The sequence below is a fragment of the Trichomycterus rosablanca genome, chromosome 2, assembly GCF_030014385.1.
Source record: "Trichomycterus rosablanca isolate fTriRos1 chromosome 2, fTriRos1.hap1, whole genome shotgun sequence".
Taxonomy (NCBI): Eukaryota; Metazoa; Chordata; class Actinopteri; order Siluriformes; family Trichomycteridae; genus Trichomycterus; species Trichomycterus rosablanca.
Window position 1 is genome coordinate 59,036,078 of NC_085989.1, and position 24,202 is coordinate 59,060,279.

Below are 24,202 nucleotides of genomic sequence, written 5' to 3' on the forward strand. Positions count from 1 at the left end.
GTATAACGTCTATTTTTGTCTCTTATTGTTTGTTTTTATCGATGGCTGATCTTCTGTTTCCAGCATCTCTCTCCTCTTCGTCCATCTTTCTGCACCAACCTAATTTCAGGGATAACGGAGTAACTCTGTGTTTATATCTTGTCTTCATTCACCCTTTTATCTATTTCTCTTTATATGATATATACTGAACCTGCAGCTCACACAAGCACACACAAGCACACACCAGCGCACTCTCACACTGAGAGCTACAGAATTAGACAGTGAGAGAGGTGAGGAGACCGTGAAGGACGAAAATAAACACACCCAGGAATTTAGAGGAGAACAACAGGATGAGAGAAAATAGAGCAATTAGGAGACTGAGAGAGCGAGTGTGAGAGAGCGAGTGTGAGAGAGAGCGAGGTGGTGGGGGGTGGATGGATGGATGGTGGATGGTGAGAGCTGATCAGAAGGAGGAGGACTGGTGCTGCTGGTGGTTGTAATGGTGGAAGAGAGAGGGAGGAGGAGCCTGTATCCCAGCCGGAGAGGGGGATTGGTGAAGCAGTGAGGTGCGAGAGTGTGAAAGTGAGAGTGAGAGAGAGAGAGAGTGAGAGAGCGAGCGAGCGTACAACCAGTCTGCATCATTCCACCCCGAGCACGGTCCAGACTGGTACGCAGTGCTGGGTGTGAGGAACACGGCGTGTGTGGATGAAGGGATGATGATGATGATGATGATGATGGATGAGCGAGTGAAGAAGGTTGGAACGTGTGACATCAGCAGAGAAAACACATACCTATAACGATATATCTATAACCACTATATACATATATCACTATACAGTATGATTGTTTTCACCAAGCACCACCTACACCGTTCAGTCGGTAAGAGTGTGTACTCTACCAGTGTGTGTGTGTGTGTGTGTGTGTGTGTGTGTGTGTGTGTGTGTGTGTGTGTGTGTGTGTGTGGTGTATTTGTGATGGATCGACTCCGTCTGCCTCTCCTACCTCAACAATAAGCTCCCAATGCGCGCGCACACACACACACACACACACACACACACACACACTGCACACACACACATGCGCACACACACACACACACACATTCACACTTACACACACACACACACACTCATTCACACATGCACACTGCACACACACACATATGCATACACACACTCATTCACACACACACACACATATGCAGACACATGCACACATTCATAAACACACACAAACACTTGCTGCATTGCAGCGTGTAAACCTTAGTGTGTGTGTGTGTGTGTGTGTGTGTGTGTGTGTGCATGTGTAGTAATAATAACAATACCATTTTAAAATAAATTATAATAAACATTTAAAAACATAAAAACAACAACAATAATAGTAATACAATTTTGAAATAAATGAATTTATAAATACGTAAAAAAAATAAAAAAAATATTACTACTAATAATAATTATAATAATAATACAATTGTAAAATAAATACATTTATAAAAACATTAATAAATAAATAAATATTACTAATAGTAATTATAATAATAATACAATTGTAAAAAAATAATACAAATGTAAAATAAATACATTTATAAATAAATAAATAAATATTACCACTACTACTACTACTAATAATAATAATAATACATAAATAATACTAATAATATTAATTATAATTATAACACAATTGTAAAATAAACACATTTATAAATAAAAAAATAAATAAATATTACTACTACTAATAATTATAATTATAATACAATTGTAAAATAAATACATTTATAAAAACATAAATAAATAAATACTAATAATATTACTAATAATACTAATAATTATTATAATTATAATAATAATACATAAATATTACTACTAATAAAATTATAATTATAATTAAATAAAAATAATAATAACACATTCTGAATGGTAACTTAATATAACCGGTAGCTCAGTGGTTAAAGTACTGGACTAGTAATCTGAAGGTTGCTGGTTCAAGCCCCATCACCGCCAAGTTGCCACTGTTAGGCTCGTAAGTTACTTGGGTTGGAATTGGGGTCAATAAATTCTGCAAATATAAACGACCCCACGTCCAACCAGCAAATACAACTTACATTTACTCTCCTATTAAGAGGTATAGGGTTGGGGTTAAGTTTAGGGGTCTTTAGGGGTGGGTGGTGGTGTGATGTAATGGTTGGGTGTAGGGTTGGGGTTAAGTTTAGAGTTTTTTTAAGGGGGTGGGTTGTGGTGTTGGGTTAAGTTCATTGGGTTTTGGGGGGTGGGTTGTGGTGTAGGGTTAAATTTATGGGGTTTTGGGGGGTGGTTATAAGACTAGTTCTAGGTGAAGGTTTAAGTGTAACACTGTAGGTATTGGTGTAGAGTTTTTTGGGGGTAGGTTGTGGTGTAGGGTAAACATTGGGTGTAGGGTTAGGGTTAAGTTTAGGGTTTTTTGAGGGGTGGGTTGTGTAGGGTAGAGGTTGGGTGTAGGGTTAAAGTTAAGTTAAGGGTTTTTTTGGGGGCAGGTGGTGGTGTAAGGTAGAGGTTGGGTGTAAGGTTAGGGTTAAGTTTAGGGTATTTTTGGGGGTGGGTTGAGGTGTAGGGTTAGAGTTAAGTTTATGGGGTTTTGGGGGGTGGATATAGGGTTAGTTGTAGGTGTAGGTTTAAGTGTAAGACTATATTTAGGGAGTGGTGTATTGGTGTGGGGGTTTTTTGGGGGTGGGTTGTGGTGTAGGGTTGGGTTTAAATTTAGAGTTTTCTTGAAGGAGGGGGTTAAGTTTATGGGGTTTTGGGGGGGTGGGTATAGTGCTAGTTCTGGGTGTAGGTTTAAGTGTAAGACTATATTTAGAGATTAATGTATTGGTGTAGGGTTAGGGTAAAGTTATGGAGTTTTGAAGGGGTGGGTGGTGGTGTGGGGTAAACGTTGGGTGTAGGGTTAGAGTTAAGTGTAGGGTTTTTGGGGGGTGGGTTGAGGTGTAGGGTTAGAGTTAAGTGTAGGGTTTTTGGGGGGTGGGTTGAGGTGTAGGGTTAGAGTTAAGTGTAGGGTTTTTGGGGGGTGGGTTGAGGTGTAGGGTTAAAGTTAAGTGTAGGGTTTTTGGGGGGTGGGTTGAGGTGTAGGGTTAAAGTTAAGTGTAGGGTTTTTGGGGGGTGGGTTGAGGTGTAGGGTTAGAGTTAAGTGTAGGGTTTTTGGGGGGTGGGTTGAGGTGTAGGGTTAGAGTTAAGTGTAGGGTTTTTGGGGGGTGGGTTGAGGTGTAGGGTTAGTTCTAGGTGTAGGTTTAATAAGACTATATTTAGGGATTGGTGTAGTGGTGTTGGGTTCTGGTGTCACTGTGGGATCCAGTAGGATGTTGGTTGTGATTTTGAAAGCTGGTAGCTTCATCCATGAAACCATGATACACCCTGGTACTGACACACCCCCATACCATGAATCACCCTGGTACTGACACACCCCCATACCATGATACACCCTGGTACTGACACACCCCCATACCATGATACACCCTGGTACTGACACACCCCCATACCATGATACACCCTGGTACTGACACACCCCATACCATGATACACCCTGGTACTGACACACCCCCATACCATGATACACCTGGTACTGACACACCCCCATACCATGATACACCCTGGTACTGACACACCCCCATACCATGATACACCCTGGTACTGACACACCCCATACCATGAATCACCCTGGTACTGACACACCCCCATACCATGATACACCCTGGTACTGACACACCCCCATACCATGATACACCCTGGTACTGACACCCCCCTATACCATGATACACCTGGTACTGACACACCCCCATACCATGATACACCCTGGTACTGACACCCCCCTATACCATGATACACCCTGGTACTGACACACCCCCATACCATGATACACCCTGGTACTGACACACCCCCATACCATGATACACCTGGTACTGACACACCCCCATACCATGATACACCCTGGTACTGACACCCCCCTATACCATGATACACCCTGGTACTGACACACCCCCATACCATGAATCACCCTGGTACTGACACACCCCATACCATGACACACCCCGGTACTGACACGCCCCCATATCATGACAGACCCTGGTACTGACAAGCCCCCATACCATGACACACCCTGGTACTGACACACCCCCATACTATGACACACCCTGGTACTGACACACCCCCTTACCATGACACACCCTGGTACTGACACAGCCCCATACCATGACACACCCTGGTTTTTGGACTTTTTGCTGATAACAGTCTGGATCCTTTTCGTCCTTGGTCCGGAGCACACAGCGTCCATTTTTTTCAAAAAAGACCTGGAATGCTGATTCATCTGAGCACAATACATGTTTCCATTGTGTGATGGTCCATCCTAGATGACTCTGAGCCCAGAGAAGTCGACGCCGCTTAAAGGTCAATGGTTTAAGGAGTACTGCGTTTTTATTTTATTTGCATCTTTCAAACCATCCAAACTTTTTCTGATTTGGGGTTGTAATACCCATGAGATCAACGCTGTGTTAAATACGCTGTACAGATCATTGCTTTCTGTTTAATTTGAACCACAGATTTGTGCTGCAGCTTTGATGTTTGTGGTATTCACCTCATATTAAAGCTTCATGTTTTATCGGCTGTGTTCTTTTTCTCTGTGTTTACCGTGTGTATTGGAACACAGCCGAATGTGGAGGTTTATTAAAATGATTTGTATTGTTGATCCTCTGTCGCACTCTCTGTGTGTTTTTAGCTCTGACTCCACCCTGACCGAGACGGCGTTCGAGCTTCCTGTTACCCTGACCCTGACTGTATGGGTTTCTTTACCTCTTGTATGGCTGATGGATGGGGCGACTCATCCCTGTTCCTCCTGGGAAACTGAGACAGGGTCTCCTTTATGATAACCCTTTTATAACTCCACCCACCTGTTTTGGGGCGTGTTCTGCTTTTATTTCTCCTGCCTTCCCTAAGGAACCCAACAGTTATGAAGTTCAAGCTCATTTTCCTCTGGACAGTTTTGACCCTTGTGACCAGCGCTGGTGCGTTTTCCTCCTCCGAGTCAGCCAATCAGACGGAAGCGGCGGTAGCGGTGGCGGTAACGGAAGCGGAGGATGGGAGGGGCGGCCGTTGTTGGGGTTACTACGATGTCATGGGTCAGTGGGATCCGCCGTTCAACTGCAACGTGGGGGTGTACCAGTTCTGCTGTGGGTCCTGCTACTACCGCTTCTGCTGCCAGTTCAAGGGCCACAGCCTGGAACAAACCAGCTGTTCCAACTACGACACACCCGCCTGGGCCAAAACGGGTAAACCTAGCAGTGACCACGAGGCTAATGACGCTAATGATGCCAACGCCAACACCAACACTTTTGTCCCCGAGCGTGACCAGACTCACATGATCGCGTACGTGATCTGTGGCGTGGTGGCCCTCATGATGCTTGGTGGGATCTTCGCCAAACTCGGCATTGAGAAGAGCCGCGAAGGAACGGGGGACGTCGACACCAACGGTCCACGGTGAGTGAACTAAACGGTTTCTATAAAAATAATGGTAAATGGGCGGGGTTGTGGTACAGCAGGTTTTCTTGGGTTCAGAACCAGCTTGGTGGTGAGATGTCTTATTTATGGGTGCCTTTCAAAACTTACAAGGACACCTTACAATACAAAACATCAGTACATAATTAATGACACAGATTAAGGGTAGGCGAGTTTAAAGAAGTACGTTTTAAGGCGTGTTTTGAAACTAGGGATTGAATCAATGGTGTGAATGTCAGGAGGGAGAGAGTTCCAGAGATGTGGGCAGAGTAGCTAAAAGCTCTAGGCCCCATAGTAGACAGACGGACCAAAGGAGTAGATAATTGGAGGGCAGAAGAAGATCTGAGTGTACGGCAAGGAGTGTAGACATGAAGAAGATCAGAGAGATATGGAGGAGCTAAATTGGGGAGAGCTTTGAACATAAGGAGGAGGATTTTAAATTTGATGTGATACTGGACAGGAAGCTGCTTGAGAACTGGAGTAACATGTTAAGTGGAAGGTGTTCTAGAGATAATACGAGCGGCAGAATTCTGAACTAACTGAAGTTCATGTATAGCTTTATGAGGTAGACCAAAAAGGAGAGAGTGGATCAGACACAGCAGCGCTGCTGGAGTTTTTAAACACCTCACTGTCACTGCTGGACTGAGAATCGTCCACCAACCAAAAATATCCAGCTGATAAAATGGACAGTGAGTGTAGAAATAAGGAGGTGGTTTTAATGTTATGGCTGATCGGTGTATGTCCAATGGGAAGCAGGTAAATTATAAATAGTAGAGGCCTCAGGACAGAGCCCTGAGGGACACCGCTAGTAACAGGAGATGGCTGTGAATGAAAGTTTTTGAGTTGAAAGGTAAGTTAGAGATGGGTTGGAGGTGGTTTAAATTATGGGGGTCAGTACCAGGTCTCTTAAGTATTGGGGTGATGACTGCTGTCTTGAGGGCATGAAGAACCAAGCCCGACAGGAGGGAAGACTGGATAATGTCACCATGGTTACAAGTTGGAGAATTAACGTTGATGACTATGAACGTAAATCGTGATATGGATGGATGTTATTAGTGGTGAGGAATTTAATAGAGTAAACGTTGATGTTATGAAGGTGAAATTTGTTTTGATTGATGTTGATGGGTTGGAAATGAATTTTCATATTCAACTCAAATGTATTTGTTTAGTGTTTTTTTTTACAGTTGACATTTTCTCAAAATAAAGATCATATCTTGTGTTACAATGAGACGGTTATGAAAACCAGGACTGAACACATTATTTCTGCCCGTCTAACACAGATTATTAGATACTTAACTAGTAAAACGAGACAAGAAACAAGGCTAGAACTGGTAGCTACACTACCATCCTGGATCTCTAGGTTAAAGACTATGCCAAGCTAATGCTAAAAGCTATCTAATACATGAATACTGTACCAAACAAGGAATGGTAAATTGTAGGCTAAAGTTAACCCAGCTAATGAAAACTTGAGGAGCAAGACACCATGAGAAGCACCAAGACGAGGGCAAGGACAAGACCGAGACTAGGACTAAGATTCTACTAAGGTCAGGCTAGTACAAGGAACATGGATCTCTAGGACTCTAGAGACTAAGGCTAAGATAGCTAAAATATGGATCTCAAGATCAGGCTAGTCCAAGGAACATGGATATCCGGAGCAATACTAGGCTACAAGAAGGAACACGGATCTCTAGGACTCTAGGGACTAAGGCTACTATTGCTAAAATATGGATCTCAAGGTCAGGCTACAAACATGGACTTGGACGTCAAGGTTATATTAGAGCAATTACCACAAGGAGGGTTTAAGGTTAAGCCTACCTATCCAACTTCAACATCATTTAATACCAACACATCAGTTGGCGTATGTGGCACAGTTCTGTCCTGGTTTCAGTCATAGTTCTCAGACAGACAGCAGTTTGTCTTAACAGAGAGGTTTAGGTGTTCCCCAAGGCTCGATTCTTAGACCATTGTTTTTTATTAGAGTGCAGTTCCACTGTTTCGCTGATGATACAGTTTTCTCTCTTCACACCTCCTGCCTCCTCCTGCTCTTCGCCTCACTGACCCACACACAGTGCATACCTCTCGAGGTTGAACATTAATAAGCCTGAGGCGTTATTGGTCGCGTCCCCAGCCACCGTCACGAAGATAAAAATCGATTCCTCACTGTCTCAGACTTCATAACATCCACTTCAGCTCAGGGTAGAAGCCTCGGTGTCACCTTGGACTTTTTCATTTCTCTTACCTCAGGAACGATGCCACACCTCGTCCCTTCCTGACTCGCCTTCCTGCCAAGTTGTCACTGTTGGGCCCCTGAGCAAGGCCCTTAACCCTCAATTGCTTGCGTATGAAAGAAAAGTGGTAAAAACAGACTAATATTTACTCTAAAAGCATTCCCTTTAAAAACAAGTCACGTACTTATATCATCGTGAATATAATACCTCATTTTGACAGTTTCACATCCATGGTTGCGCCAGATTGCGTAATGGAACAATATTTTAAAAAACGTGCGAAATAAAACAGGGTTAATATTATAAAAACTACAAAAAAAGACAAGAAAAGACAGAGCTGTTGTAACAGGCTGAAATATGAAGAGCTCTCAACGTTGTAGTTGATAATAGCGAGAGAAAACTACCGCATTAGCATCGCATTGGTCTCCAGGGTTTCCTTAAACGGTCCCTAAATCAGGTGCGGTGCTTCAGCGCTCATTAACACTTTCCTGGGGTTTGTTAATTGTTGTGGACTGTGATAGCGCCATGAACACTTCCTGTCACATGATGACAGTGGATGAAGGTCATTTGACCCGATACAACAAAGAACCTTGGTGGTGTTAATAATGGTTATGGAAATTAATAATGATGGACGTTGATGTTGGTGGTGATGGTTGATCTTGACATTTGTTAGTTATTATTAATTGATAATTAAATATCTGATAATTGATGGTGTTAATATTGCTTTTGGAACTTGATGTTTGTGCTCCCGCTGCTCAGGTTTATGTCACGCCCCTCTCTCCATGAGCACACGTTGGAGGTGGTTTGTTTTGTTCATGTAGCCAATGCCAAGGAGATGCTCAAGGTGCTCGAGGTATTTAAAGGAGCAGCTGTGGATCATTTGATGGGGGCCATTTTGACTTTGTCACGCTTTTGGTTAGAGTCTCTGTTAGTCATGGTTTATTGTTTGAGAACCTTGGTTGTCCACGAGTCATGTTTTGTAAAATGTGAAATGTAACCACAGTGTAAAACAAAGTCAGCAGCATTAGTCAAGTGACAATTATATATATAAATATATATATATACAGTATATATGATCCGACATAATTCTGATCTGCTCTCAGCAGCTTCCGGTGTAGTGATGAAGCGTCGCTCCCTACTGCCTACACAGTTTGAAGTTCACTTCATTTGAACATTTTTGTTACCTTTGGATCAGAATCTCACTTAAAATGGTGGAATACCCTACGTAGTGCACTTCACAGGAACAACCGGGGTGAATGGAACGCTCCTACAGAATCGGTGCTAATGGTTGAAAGACGCTTTCTGAACCAATCAGATCTTCTGATTGTAATTGTTAGTAAGAAATGCTGTTATTTGCATTTATTCAGTTTGCGTCACACAGATGACGTGGTAATGAAACGCTCGATCGGCTTTCTAAGGACTTCCTGTTTTACTTCACGACCGGGAAAAGTTTGGAGGTTTTTAATTATAAGCACATTTACAGAATAACGGATTCTGTTCCTAATGGGACACGAGCTTATAAATGTAATAGCATCTGGAGGAACAGAAGCTAAGGTAAGCAGCGGTTATGATTGTTTTTGCTGTGTTTGGGATTTTGGCCGCTGTGCCGTGATTTATCGAGCGCTTTTGTTCTGTAATGAAAACAAAACGTATCAGTTGAAGCTTTTAACTGGAACCTTCTTGTTACAGAAATTACATTCATTTACACAATGAGGAGGAAAGTAAAGACACGAAGTAAAATGGCTAAATACACTCGCTAATCTGTTGTTGTTTTTATCTGAGCTTACAGATTATTTTTTTATTTCTACGCTACATTTACAATATATCTTTTGTGTAGATTATATTGACTCGTGACTCGACTCGGACTCGTATTTTGTGACTTGTGAACGTCTCCGGTTATGAGCAGATCCTCAAGGTCAAAGTTTTACTCAGTTCATTCTGATAATGATGATTTATTGCACATAGAAAACCCTCATAACGTGGCTTTATTAGTTTTTTATTTGTACAGCACTTTCTCCTATATTCAGACTCAATCCCTCACCGTTAGTTCCGTTTCTTATGGCTTTGCAGTCTGAGACTGTTATTGCAGCGTGGTGTGTAGGTTATATTTAGCTTTGGGAGAACAGAGACGTTCAGTGGCGGCATTATTGTTCAGTGTGAACGTTATTATTCCCTGTTTACTCTATAAAGCTTGTAAATTGTGTCTGAAGGTTTTATCTCTCACATTAGTCTATGTGTGACGGTCATACGAGGGAGTGATGCAGGGACAGATACTCACGACACTCTTACTGACCTGTACAACAGAACAGACTCTCCACAGAATCACAGCAGGAAGGTACTGGGTTCAATTCCCTTCCCTGTTCTCTCTGTGTCTGTGTGGGGTTTTTTCCGGGTGCCCTGGTTTCCTCCCACAGTCCAAAGACATGCAGTCAGGTTAATTGGAGATACTAGTGATGTATCTGCCCTGTGATGGTCTGGTGACCGGTCCTGGTCCTGGTCCTGGCCCTTCTCCCATTAAGTAAATCAGACCCATCGAGACTCTAACCAGGATAGAACAGACAGTTTAGATGCAGCTTGGCTGTTTCCTAATGTGTGTTATAGGGAAACAGGGGAAGTGTGTGTGTGGTGTGTGGTGTGTGTGTGTGTGTGTGTGTGTGTGTGTGTGTGTGTGTGTGTGTGTGATGAGGTACAGGGTGTTTAGTAGATGTAAGGATGTAATGAAGTGATGGATGTGATGAGTGTAGTAACCCAGATTCTGTAGATGCGACTGGTTCTGATGGTTCTCTCAGTAGTGGTGTGGTTATGGTTCAGTGCATAAATATGAGGACGGGAGGAATAAAGCGTGTTAGCTCAGTGGAGTGTGAATGTTATTGTGTAATGTTCACTATGTGGGTCAGAAAGGTTAGAAAAAAATTATAAATGAACCAGAGCAGACAGAACACCAGAACCATTCAGTCACACTTATAGATCCACCAGAACCATCAGAACCATTCAGTCACACTTATAGATCCACCAGAACCATCAGAACCATTCAGTCACACTTATAGATCCACCAGAACCATCAGAACCATTCAGTCAAACTTATAGATCCACCAGAACCATCAGAACCATTCAACAATCTTCTCCTCATTTACAACCCCAAATCAGAAAAAGTTGGGACAGGATGAACCTGAGATATTTAATCTTTTATCTGCTCAACTTCATTTCATTCATTAATAAACATCCATTTCTGCATTTCAGACCTGCAACACATTCCAAAAAAAGTTGGGACGGGTAATGAGGTCAAAACACTAAATAATGATGTGATGTGAACAGGTGATTGTGATCATGGTTTGGTACAAAAGCAGCATCCAGGAAAGGCTGAGAGTCTCTGATGAGTAAAGATGATCAGAGGATCCAGTTTGTCCACAAATGTGTGAGAAAATGATTGAAATGTTTAAAAACAATGAACCTCAAAGAAAGATTGGAAGGGATTTGCATGTTCTCCCTCTACAGTGCAGAATATCATTAAACCATTCAAGGAATCAGGAGGAATTTCAGTGTGTAAAGGTCGAGGGTGCGAGCTTAATCTGAACGCTCGTGATCTTCTATCCCTCAGACGGCGCCGCATCAAGAACCTCCACTCAACACTAGCTGATATAACCACATGGGTGAGGGATTAGTTTATCAAACCTTTATCAAGCTCTACAATACAGAGTTACTGCACAAATGATACAAAGTCTTATGTTAACCATGTCCAGATGCGGCGTCGACTTCTCTGGGCTCCGAGGCATCTAGGATGGACCATCACACAGTGGAAACGTGGATTGTGGTCAGATGAAAATGGACACTGTGTACCAGGGTCTGTCATGGTATGGGGGCGTGCCCTTGGTGAAGGTCATTTACACTCTGTGATGCAGCATTAATACAGAAAAGTACGTTGAGATCTTAGAGCAACATGTGCTGCCTTCAACACGTCGTCTTCTCCAGGGACGTCCAGCATTCTTCAACAAGACGATGCAAACCCACCTGCTGCACACATTACAAAGGTGTGGCTGAGGAAGAAGAGGGTACGGGTACTGGACTGGCCTGCCTGCAGTCCTGATCTGTCCCCAATAGAGAACGTGTGGAGGATTCTGAAACGATGACGACCCCCCGTACTGCTGCACATCTTAAGACGTGTTTACAGGAAGAACGAGACAAAATAAAAGCTGAAACACTAAATCACTCCGTCTCCTCGGTGCCAAAACCTCTTTTAAGTGGTGAAAAGGAACGACGACATTACAAAGTGGTAAATGCTTTACTGTCCCAACTTTTTTTGGAATGTGATGCAGGCCTGAAATGCAGGAATGGATGTATATTAATAAATGAAATGAAGTTGAGCGTTTTCCATGCTGTCTCAACTTTTTCTGATTTGGGGTTGTAAATGCAGAAGATGAATCAGCTGCTTTAAATAGTCTCAGTAAGTGAGTCAGTGTGCCCCGCCCGCCCCCCACCCGTGTATAACTGAGTTCCTCTGGAGTAATAAACACTTCCTGTGTAAATTCTGTATCGTTTTTTTTTTCATTAAAACTTTATTAACACTCGCGGGTTTATTACATCCAGAGCAGGACGAAGGTTCCTCAGCCATGATGGACGAGTCCAGAGTTAAAGAGGAACTTCTGATCAAAATCACCATCTCATTTACTTTAAACTGCAGTTATTAAAAACTCAGCGTTTTATTTATGATTCAGCAGCTACAGATGAAACCCAGAAACATTCTAAATGTTCTAAATGTTCTAAATGTTCTAAATGTTCTAAATGTTCTAAATGTTCTGAATGTTCTAAATGTTCTGAATGTTCTAAATGTTCTGAATGTTCTAAATGTTCTAAATGTTCTGAATGTTCTGAATGTTCTAAATGTTGTAAATGTTCTGAATGTTCTAAATGTTTTGAATGTTCTGAATGTTGTAAATGTTGTAAATGTTGTAAATGTTCTAAACGTTTTGAATGTTCTAAATGTTCTGAATGTTCTAAATGTTCTGAATGTTCTAAATGTTCTGAATGTTCTAAATGTTCTAAATGTTCTAAATGTTCTAAATGTTCTGAATGTTCTAAATGTTCTGAATGTTCTAAATGTTCTGAATGTTCTAAATGTTGTAAATGTTCTGAATGTTCTAAATGTTCTAAATGTTCTGAATGTTCTAAATGTTCTGAATGTTCTAAATGTTCTGAATGTTCTAAATGTTCTAAATGTTCTAAATGTTCTAAATGTTGTAAATGTTCTGAATGTTCTAAATGTTCTGAATGTTCTAAATGTTCTGAATGTTCTAAATGTTCTGAATGTTCTAAATGTTCTAAATGTTCTAAATGTTCTGAATGTTCTAAATGTTCTGAATGTTCTAAACGTTCTAAATGTTCTGAATGTTCTAAACGTTCTGATTGTTCTAAATGTTCTAAATGTTCTGAATGTTGTAAATGTTGTAAATGTTCTGAATGTTCTAAATGTTCTAAATGTTCTGAATGTTCTAAATGTTCTGAATGTTCTAAATGTTGTAAATGTTCTGAATGTTCTAAATGTTCTAAATGTTCTGAATGTTCTAAACGTTCTGATTGTTCTAAATGTTCTAAACATTCTGAATGTTCTAAATGTTCTAAACATTCTGAATGTTCTAAATGTTCTAAACATTCTGAATGTTCTAAATGTTCTAAACGTTCTGAATGTTCTGAACGTTCTAAATGTTCTGAATGTTTTTAATGCTGTAAACGTTCTAAATGTTCTAGATGCTCTGAATGTTCTGAGTGTTCTAAACTGAATGTTCTAAACATTCTAAATGTTCTGAATGTTCTAAATGTTCTGAGTTCTAAACATTCTAAATGTTCTGAATGTTCTAAATGTTCTGAGTTCTAAATGTTCTAAATGTTCTAAAAGTTCTGAATGTTCTACATGTTCTGAATGTTTTAAATGTTCTGAATGTTCTGAATTCTGAATGTTCTAAATGTTCTAAACGTCCTGAATGTTCTAAATGTTCTAAAACCATCAAAACCATCAAAACCATTAAATCCACAGTTAGCCGTTACACACACAATATGATACACGGCGCAGTTTCATCAGTCTGGAGTTACTGCAGAGAGCAAAAGATTAAAGCTCAGAGATCACGCCGAGGCCACGCCCTGACGTTTATGTGACGATGTCACATGTGGACTGAAGTTATAGCCCAGGTCACGTGATCAGTGTTTCGGGACCCTGTGTGATGGAATCCAGTTCTTATGTGGGATGAAAGCTGGAAGAGATGTCACCAGCGTTCAGCTCAGATCTGAAATGATTCGCTCTCCAGGGCTACAACAACAATCCAGGAGTGACAGCCAGGTTACCATGGAGACACCAATCCAGCGGTCCCTGGAGACGGACGGAGAGTAAACAACCAGATCCGGTAAAGACTCGGTCACAGAGCAGAAGAGGACAGAGTCAATACTGGAGGACCCGGAGGACAAGATGAGGAGCTCTGCTACATCAATCAAAGCCTTCAGAAAAAAAACGGACAATTTTATTTCTTCTGAACTGCTCAGTTGCTCCTCATCACATGCATAAGGATGCGTTTACATTGTGTACTGTTGTTTCCTATGGAGTTTGGCTTTGACCCAGTTTGCCGCTGACCTTTTAAATGCTCCTCCAATGAGATGCACCGTTTGATATGGCGTGGCTTAACGTGGCTTATTGTACAAGAACATCAAACTTCTCCTAATTATCACTGGTCATGAGTGTCCTTACTGCTGTAGTGAGCAACCTGTGGTCCTAAAGGCCCTTTTTCTGAAAAGGGCAGTTAAAGTACTTGACTAGTAATCAGAAGGTTGCTGGTTCAAACCCCACCACTGGCAGGTTACCCTTCAATTGCTCAGACTGTACACTGTGTAGACCGTAAGTCTCTTTGTATAAGAGCGTCCGCTAAATTCTGATAGTGTAAATGTTCTTAAATCTTCTCTTAATTTTCGCTCTTACAAACTGTTCTGGAAATAAATGATATTAAAGCAGATAAAATAATCCAGCAGTGAAGCAGGTGAAGCGTCAGTGAGCGTTTTATATTTATTATTAATAAAGTTTAAACATCAGGAGACCCGATACTGAATTATTGAAGGAATTATATAATTCTGATGAAATAATTAAACACGGCGAGTCTCTGAGGCGGCCCGGCTTGTTTACATTCCTGTTCTTTAAGGATTCACTTGCATAAGGATTAAAATATTAAACACGGTGAGATCCTGTGGTTCTTTGATCTTCTAACCTCTGCAGATGAAGTTCTAGCTTGAACACACGTGAGTGATGCTGATCAGAACTCATGCTGTACATCTTCTCTCTTTAGGACCCTGACTGATCTGTTGAAACAGCCGGCTGAGCCCGGGGGCGGGGGTGTGGCCAGAGGGGCAGGTCACCATCCCATCGGCTCCAATGGGATTTCCGGCCGGACCATGAGGACCAGTAACGGTTAGTGTAAACCCGCCAGTTTTGTTGGCATGTTCTTTATTGTTCTTCTGGTTTTGTTGGGCTGAAACACTCTTCGCTGGATGATGGTCTGTTGGGTTTGCAAGGTTCTGTTCAGTTCCTCTCATTTCTGCAAGTTCTGTAGAGCTCTACTAGAAACAGGAATTAAGGGCAGTTGTAGCTTAGCATTGAAGGTACTGCAGTAGTAATCAAAAGGTTGCTGGTTAATGCCCCACCACTGCCAGGTTGCCACTGTTGGACCCTTGAGCAAGGCCCTCAACCCTCAATTGCTCAAACTGTACACTGTCACAGTTCTGTAAGTCACTTTCAATAAAACTGAATGCTGGGTTCTGCTTGGATTCAGAGGTTCTGTTGACATTTGCTATGTTCTGCTGGCCACTGGTTGCTCCCACTGGTTTGTTGGATCTAAGTTCTACAAGTGCTGCTGGATTCAGACAATGCTGAAGAATCAGATCATGGATGCAAAATAATAATAATGTTTATTTACCAAAGGGCAAACCAGAGGAGTAGTCACGTAACATGCTGAGGTCAATACCACAGTAGCAGCTGCTCAAATCTGTTCCTTTAATTGTGCTGTTAAAGCGGGAATAGAACCCAGGACCTTCTTGCTGTGAGGTGACAGTGCTACCCACCGTTCCACCATATTGGTGCTGTTTATAAATAACTACCTTTAAAAAGTTTACAAATCTCTGCCTTCTGTTTTTATCTGCATTTTACCTAATGTCCCAACTTTTTTGGACTGTAACACATATTAATGTGTTCATGAGCCGAACCCTGGTGTAATATTGAGAACTTAATTAAGAGTTAATTAGTAGCAGATGATCAGACCACAGGACTGATGCAACCCTACAGAGAACCATCTGGAACAGGAACTGTACACATGACTATAATAAAACCCTGATGCTTCCATAACGTCACTTTTATTAGAGTTCTAACTGTAAGACTTATTCACTACATACAGAACTAGATTCAACCAGGCCCCTAATACCAACGTTCCAACACCAGCCTTCAAACACCAGCCCCTAACACCAGCCCCAAACACCAGCCTTCAAACACCAACGTTCAAACACCAGCCTTCAAACACCAGCCCCCTAACACAAGCCTTCAAACACCAACGTTCAAACACCAGCCTTCAAACACCAACCCCCTAACACCAACGTTCAAACACCAGCCTTCAAACACCAACGTTCAAACACCAGCCCCCTAACACCAGCCTTCAAACATCAGCCTCCAGAAAACAAGTCCTCAAACACCAGCCTCCAAACACCAGCCTTCAAACACCAGCCTTCAAACACCAGCCCCCTAACACAAGCCTTCAAACACCAACGTTCAAACACTAGCCTTCAAACACCAACCCCCTAACACCAATGTTCAAACACCAGCCTTCAAACACTAGCCTCCTAATACCAACGTTCAAACACCAGCCTTCAAACACCAGCCCCAAACACCAACGTTCAAACACCAGCCCCAAACACCAGCCTTCAAACACCAGCCCCAAACACCAGCCTCCTAATACCAGCCTTCAATCACCAGCCCCTAACACCAATGTTCAAACACCAGCTCCCTAACACCAGCGTTCAAACACCAACCTTAACACCAGCCCCCTAACACCAGCTCCAAACACCAGCCTTCAAACACCAGTCCCCAAACACCAACATTCAAACACCAGCCTTCAAACAACAGCTCCCTAACACCAACGTTCAAACAAAAGCCTTCAAACACCAGCCCCCTAACACCAACGTTCAAACACCAGCCTTCAAACACCAGCCTTCAAACACCAGCCCCAAACACCAGCCTCCTAACACCAATGTTCAAACACCAGTCCCTAACACCAGCCCCCAAACACCAACATTCAAACACCAGCCTTCAAACAACAGCCTCTAGAAAACAAGTCCTCAAACACCAGCCTCCAGAAAACAAGTCCCCAAACACCAGCCTTCAAACACCAGCCTTCAGAAAACAAGTCCTCAAACACCAGCCTCCAGAAAACAAGTCCCCAAACACCAGCCTTCAAACACCAGCCTTCAGAAAACAAGTCCTCAAACATCAGCCTCCAAAAAACAAGTCCTCTAACACCAGCCTCCAGAAAACAAGTCCTCAAACACCAGCCTCCAGAAAACAAGTCCTCTAACACCAGCCTCCAGAAAACAAGTCCTCAAACACCAGCCTCCAGAAAACAAGTCCTCAAACACCGGCCTTCAAACACCAGCCTCCAAAAAACAAGTCCTCAAACACCAGCCTTCAAACACCAGCCTCCAAAAAACAAGTCCCCAAACACCAGCCTTCAAACACCAGCCTCCAAAAAACAAGTCCTCAAACACCAGCCTTCAAACACCAGCCTCCAAAAAACAAGTCCCTAAACAACAGCTCCCTAACACCAACGTTCAAACAAAAGCCTTCAAACACCAGCCCCCTAACACCAACGTTCAAACACCAGCCTTCAAACACCAGCCTTCAAACACCAGCCCCAAACACCAGCCTCCTAACACCAATGTTCAAACACCAGTCCCTAACACCAGCCCCCAAACACCAACATTCAAACACCAGCCTTCAAACACCAGCCTCCAGAAAACAAGTCCTCAAACACCAGCCTCCAGAAAACAAGTCCTCAAACACCAGCCTTCAAACACCAGCCTCCAAAAAACAAGTCCCCAAACGCCAGCCTCCAGAAAACAAGTCCTCAAACACCAGCCTCCAAAAAACAAGTCCCCAAACACCAGCCTCCAGAAAACAAGTCCTCAAACACCAGCCTTTAAACACCAGCCTCCAGAAAACAAGTCCTCAAACACCAGCCTTTAAACACCAGTCTCCAGAAAACGAGTCCATAAACACCAGCCTTTGAACACAGCCTGACACAACAGCTATTAAACGCCCAGTTCTTAAGCACCCACCCCTAACACCAGCCATTAAACACTAGCTTCTCACACTGCAGCTCTAACCCACAGCCCCCTAAAAACAGTACCTGTAAACACCAACCACGATTCAGGCAACTGAGGGTTTGAGGCCTTGCTCGAGGGTAGCTTGGTGGTAGCCACAGCCATATTACTGTGCTTTTCTGCTCAGGGGTCCAGAGTTTGTGCATCTCTAATACAAACCAGGTCCTGAAAGATTCGGTGATGTGTTAATTCTGTTAATTAAAAAATGCTAACAAAAACATAGGAGAACCACAAATAAATCAGGTGGCCAAAATAATGGAAACAAAGTACCAAATAAAAAACAGAAAAATTTGTAGCCACAACGGAGAAAGTGGATGGAACAGGGACAGAGCAGAACTGAGACTCTACAATCAACTACACTTGGTCTTGGTCATAAAGGTGATTAATGACATCTGTGGGTATTTATGGGGTAGTTTGATGTGGTGGAATATTTAAATGGTTGCTCTCAGTGATATCGTATTGATGCTAATGCTAATTATTCTTTTCCACTTTGTAGAGGAAAATCAGCTAAATAACTGCACTCAACCATCCGCTAGTCATCCTCACAACAACCTCAACTACACCAAGTACAGCTCTCTCAAACCTACAGGTAATACAATCACCCTCAACTACACCAAGTACAGCTCTCTCAAACCTACAGCTAATACAATCACCCTCAACTACACCAAGTACAGCTCTCTCAAACCTACAGCTAATACAATCAACCTCAACTACACCAAGTACAGCTCTCTCACAGCTACAGGTAATACAATCAACCTCAACTACACCAAGTACAGCTCTCTCACACCTACAGGTAATACATTTAACCTCAACTACAACAAGTACAGCTCTCTCACACCTACAGGTAATACATTTAACCTCAACTACACCAAGTACAGCTCTCTCACAGCTACAGGTAATACAATCACCCTCCACTACACCAAGTACAGCTCTCTCACAGCTACAGGTAATACAATCAACCTCAACTACACCAAGTACAGCTCTCTCACACCTACAGATAATACATTTAACCTCAACTACAACAAGTACAGCTCTCTCACAGCTACAGGTAATACAATCACCCTCCACTACACCAAGTACAGCTCTCTCACAGCTACAGGTAATACAATCACCCTCCACTACACCAAGTACAGCTCTCTCACAGCTACAGGTAATACAATCAACCTCAACTACACCAAGTACAGCTCTCTCACACCTACAGATAATACATTTAACCTCAACTACAACAAGTACAGCTCTCTCACACCTACAGGTATACATTTAACCTCAACTACACCAAGTACAGCTCTCTCAAACCTACAGCTAATACAATCAACCTCAACTACACCAAGTACAGCTCTCTCACAGCTACAGGTAATACAATCAACCTCAACTACACCAAGTACAGCTCTCTCACACCTACAGGTAATACATTTAACCTACGCTACACCAAGTACAGCTCTCTCACAACTACAGGTAATACAATCAACCTCAACTACACCAAGTACAGCTCTCTCACAGCTACAGGTAATACAATCAACCTCAACTACACCAAGTACAGCTCTCTCAAACCTACAGCTAATACAATCACCCTCAACTACACCAAGTACAGCTCTCTCACAGCTACAGGTAATACAATCAACCTCAACTACACCAAGTACAGCTCTCTCACACCTACAGGTAATACATTTTAACCTCAACTACACCAAGTACAGCTCTCTCACACCTACAGGTAATACAATCACCCTCAACTACACCAAGTACAGCTCTCTCAAACCTACAGCTAATACAATCAACCTCAACTACACCAAGTACAGCTCTCTCACAGCTACAGGTAATACAATCAACCTCAACTACACCAAGTACAGCTCTCTCACACTTACAGGTAATACATTTAACCTCAACTACAACAAGTACAGCTCTCTCACACCTACAGGTAATACATTTAACCTCAACTACACCAAGTACAGCTCTCTCACAGCTACAGGTAATACAATCACCCTCCACTACACCAAGTACAGCTCTCTCACAGCTACAGGTAATACAATCAATCTCAACTACACCAAGTACAGCTCTCTCACACCTACAGGTAATACATTTAACCTCAACTACAACAAGTACAGCTCTCTCACACCTACAGGTAATACATTTAACCTCAACTACACCAAGTACAGCTCTCTCAAACCTACAGCTAATACAATCAACCTCAACTACACCAAGTACAGCTCTCTCACAGCTACAGGTAATACAATCAACCTCAACTACACCAAGTACAGCTCTCTCACAGCTACAGGTAATACAATCAACCTCAACTACACCAAGTACAGCTCTCTCACACTTACAGGTAATACATTTAACCTCAACTACAACAAGTACAGCTCTCTCACACCTACAGGTAATACATTTAACCTCAACTACACCAAGTACAGCTCTCTCACACCTACAGGTAATACATTTAACCTCAACTACAACAAGTACAGCTCTCTCACACCTACAGGTAATACATTTAACCTCAACTACACCAAGTACAGCTCTCTCACAGCTACAGGTAATACAATCACCCTCCACTACACCAAGTACAGCTCTCTCACAGCTACAGGTAATACAATCAACCTCAACTACACCAAGTACAGCTCTCTCAAACCTACAGCTAATACAATCACCCTCAACTACACCAAGTACAGCTCTCTCACAGCTACAGGTAATACAATCAACCTCAACTACACCAAGTACAGCTCTCTCAAACCTACAGCTAATACAATCAACCTCAACTACACCAAGTACAGCTCTCTCACAGCTACAGCTAATACAATCAACCTCAACTACACCAAGTACAGCTCTCTCACAGCTACAGCTAATACAATCAACCTCAACTACACCAAGTACAGCTCTCTCACACCTACAGGTAATACAATCAACCTCAACTACACCAACACTAGTTCTACACCAGTAGCAAACCGTGACTGCCAGACCTCAACTCTCTGGTTATTGGGAGCTCTCCACAATATGCACATTGTTATGTGCTAAGCAAACTATTATATTTATACAGAAAATAAAATATATATTATTTTAATGTCATGATCTGTAATTTAGAATAAAAACAGCCTAGTTTAGTGAGACCTCTCCTGAAGTACTGCCACATTTAAGAAACTAAAATAAAAACAATAGTTCAGCCTTAGAAATGCAAACGACACCAAGACAGTTTTTACCTAAACAAAACAGCAGGTTTCTTAAACCAAATGCAAATCCTCACTCTTACTCTCACTCTTATACTCACTCTTACACTCATTCTTACACTCACTCTTATACTCTTATACTCATTCTTACACTCACTCTTATACTCAATCTTACTCTCACTCTTATACTCACTCTTACACTCATTCTTACACTCACTCTTATACTCACTCTTACACTCATTCTTACACTCACTCTTATACTCTTATACTCATTCTTACACTCACTCTTATACTCAATCTTACTCTCACTCTTACACTCACTCTTATACTCACTCTTACACTCACTTTTATACTCACTCTTACACTCATTCTCACAGTCACTCTTATACTCTTATACTCATTCTTACACTCACTCTTATACTCATTCTTATAGTCACTCTTACACTCATTCTTACACTCACTCTTATACTCTTATACTCATTCTTACTCTCACTCTTATACTCATTCTTACACTCACTCTTATACTCACTCTTACTCTCACTCTTATACTCACTCTTACACTCATTCTTACACTCACTCTTATACTCACACTTACACTCATTCTTACACTCACTCTTATACTCACTCTTACACTCACTTTTATACTCACTCATACACTCATTCTTACACTCACTCTTATACTCTTATACTCATTCTTACACTCACTCTTATACTCATTCTTATAGTCACTCTTACACTCATTCTTACACTCACTCTTATACTCTTATACTCATTCTTACTCTCACTCTTATACTCATTCTTACACTCACTCTTATACTCACTCTTACTCTCACTCTTATACTCACTCTTACACTCATTCTTACACTCACTCTTATACTCACTCTTACACTCATTCTTACTCTCACTCTTATACTCACTCTTACACTCATTCTTACACTCACTCTTATACTCACTCTTACACTCATTCTTACACTCACTCTTATACTCACTCTTACACTCACTCTTATACTCACTCTTACACTCATTCTTACACTCACTCTTATACTCACTCTTACTCTCACTCTTATACTCATTCTTACTCTCACTCTTATACTCACTCTTACACTCATTCTTACTCTCACTCTTATACTCTTATACTCATTCTTACTCTCACTCTTACACTCACTCTTACACTCACTCTTACTCTCACTCTTACTCTCACTCTTACTCTCACTCTTATACTCACTCTTACACTCACTCTTACACTCACTCTTACTCTATCTTACACTCATTCTTACTCTCACTCTTATACTCACTCTTACACTCACTCTTACTCTCTCTTACACTCACTCTTACTCTCACTCTTACGCTCACTCTTACTCTCTCTTACACTCACTCTTACTCTCTCTTACACTCACTCTTACTCTCACTCTTATACTCACTCTTACACTCACTCTTACTCTCTCTTACACTCACTCTTACTCTCTCTTACACTCACTCTTACTCTCACTCTTATACTCACTCTTATACTCATTCTTACTCTCACTCTTACACTCACTCTTATACTCACTCTTACACTCACTCTTACTCTCACTCTTACACTCACTCTTATACTCACTCTTACACTCACTCTTACTCTCTCTTACACTCATTCTTACTCTCACTCTTATACTCACTCTTACACTCACTCTTACTCTCACTCTTACACTCACTCTTACTCTCTCTTACACTCACTCTTACTCTCTCTTACACTCACTCTTACTCTCACTCTTATACTCACTCTTATACTCATTCTTACTCTCACTCTTACACTCACTCTTATACTCACTCTTACACTCACTCTTACTCTCACTCTTACACTCACTCTTATACTCACTCTTACACTCATTCTTACACTCACTCTTATACTCACTCTTACACTCACTCTTACTCTCACTCTTACACTCACTCTTATACTCACTCTTACACTCACTCTTATACTCCCTCTTACACTCATTCTTACACTCACTCTTATACTCACTCTTACACTCACTCTTATACTCACTCTTACACTCATTCTTACACTCACTCTTATACTCACTCTTACTCTCACTCTTACACTCACTCTTATACTCACTCTTACACTCACTCTTATACTCACTCTTACTCTCACTCTTATACTCACTCTTATACTCACTCTTACACTCATTCTTACACTCACTCTTATACTCACTCTTACACTCACTCTTATACTCACTCTTACACTCATTCTTACACTCACTCTTATACTCACTCTTACACTCACTCTTATACTCACTCTTACACTCATTCTTACACTCACTCTTATACTCACTCTTACACTCACTCTTATACTCACTCTTACACTTATTCTTACTCTCACTCTTATACTCATTCTTACACTCACTCTTATACTCACTCTTACTCTCACTCTTATACTCACTCTTACACTCATTCTTACACTCATTCTTACACTCACTCTTATACTCACTCTTACTCCCACTCTTACACTCACTCTTACTCTCACTCTTACTCTCACTCTTACTCTCACTCTTATACTCACTCTTACACTCATTCTTACACTCACTCTTATACTCACTCTTACTCTCACTCTTATACTCACTCTTATACTCACTCTTATACTCATTCTTACTCTCACTCTTACACTCACTCTTATACTCACTCTTACACTCACTCTTACTCTCACTCTTACACTCACTCTTATACTCACTCTTACACTCACTCTTACTCTCTCTTACACTCATTCTTACTCTCACTCTTATACTCACTCTTACACTCACTCTTACTCTCTCTTACACTCACTCTTACTCTCACTCTTACACTCACTCTTACTCTCTCTTACACTCACTCTTATACTCACTCTTACACTTATTCTTACTCTCACTCTTATACTCATTCTTACACTCACTCTTATACTCACTCTTACTCTCACTCT

The 24,202-nt window shown here is 41.6% G+C and overlaps 1 protein-coding gene across 1 annotated transcript in view; it reads left to right on the forward strand.

Annotated features, from left to right (window-relative positions):
* Positions 1–4,913: 4,913 nt before the first annotated feature.
* The window catches only part of LOC134336180 (protein shisa-8), a 32,145-nt gene continuing 12,856 nt past the window's right edge, over positions 4,914–24,202 (forward strand). Inside the window, exons 1-3 of the mRNA XM_063018888.1 lie at positions 4,914–5,477; positions 15,040–15,161; positions 18,612–18,704. Of these exons, the coding sequence (XP_062874958.1) occupies positions 4,951–5,477; positions 15,040–15,161; positions 18,612–18,704 (742 nt within the window). The 5' untranslated portion in view covers positions 4,914–4,950. The remainder of the gene's footprint in view (positions 5,478–15,039; positions 15,162–18,611; positions 18,705–24,202) is intronic.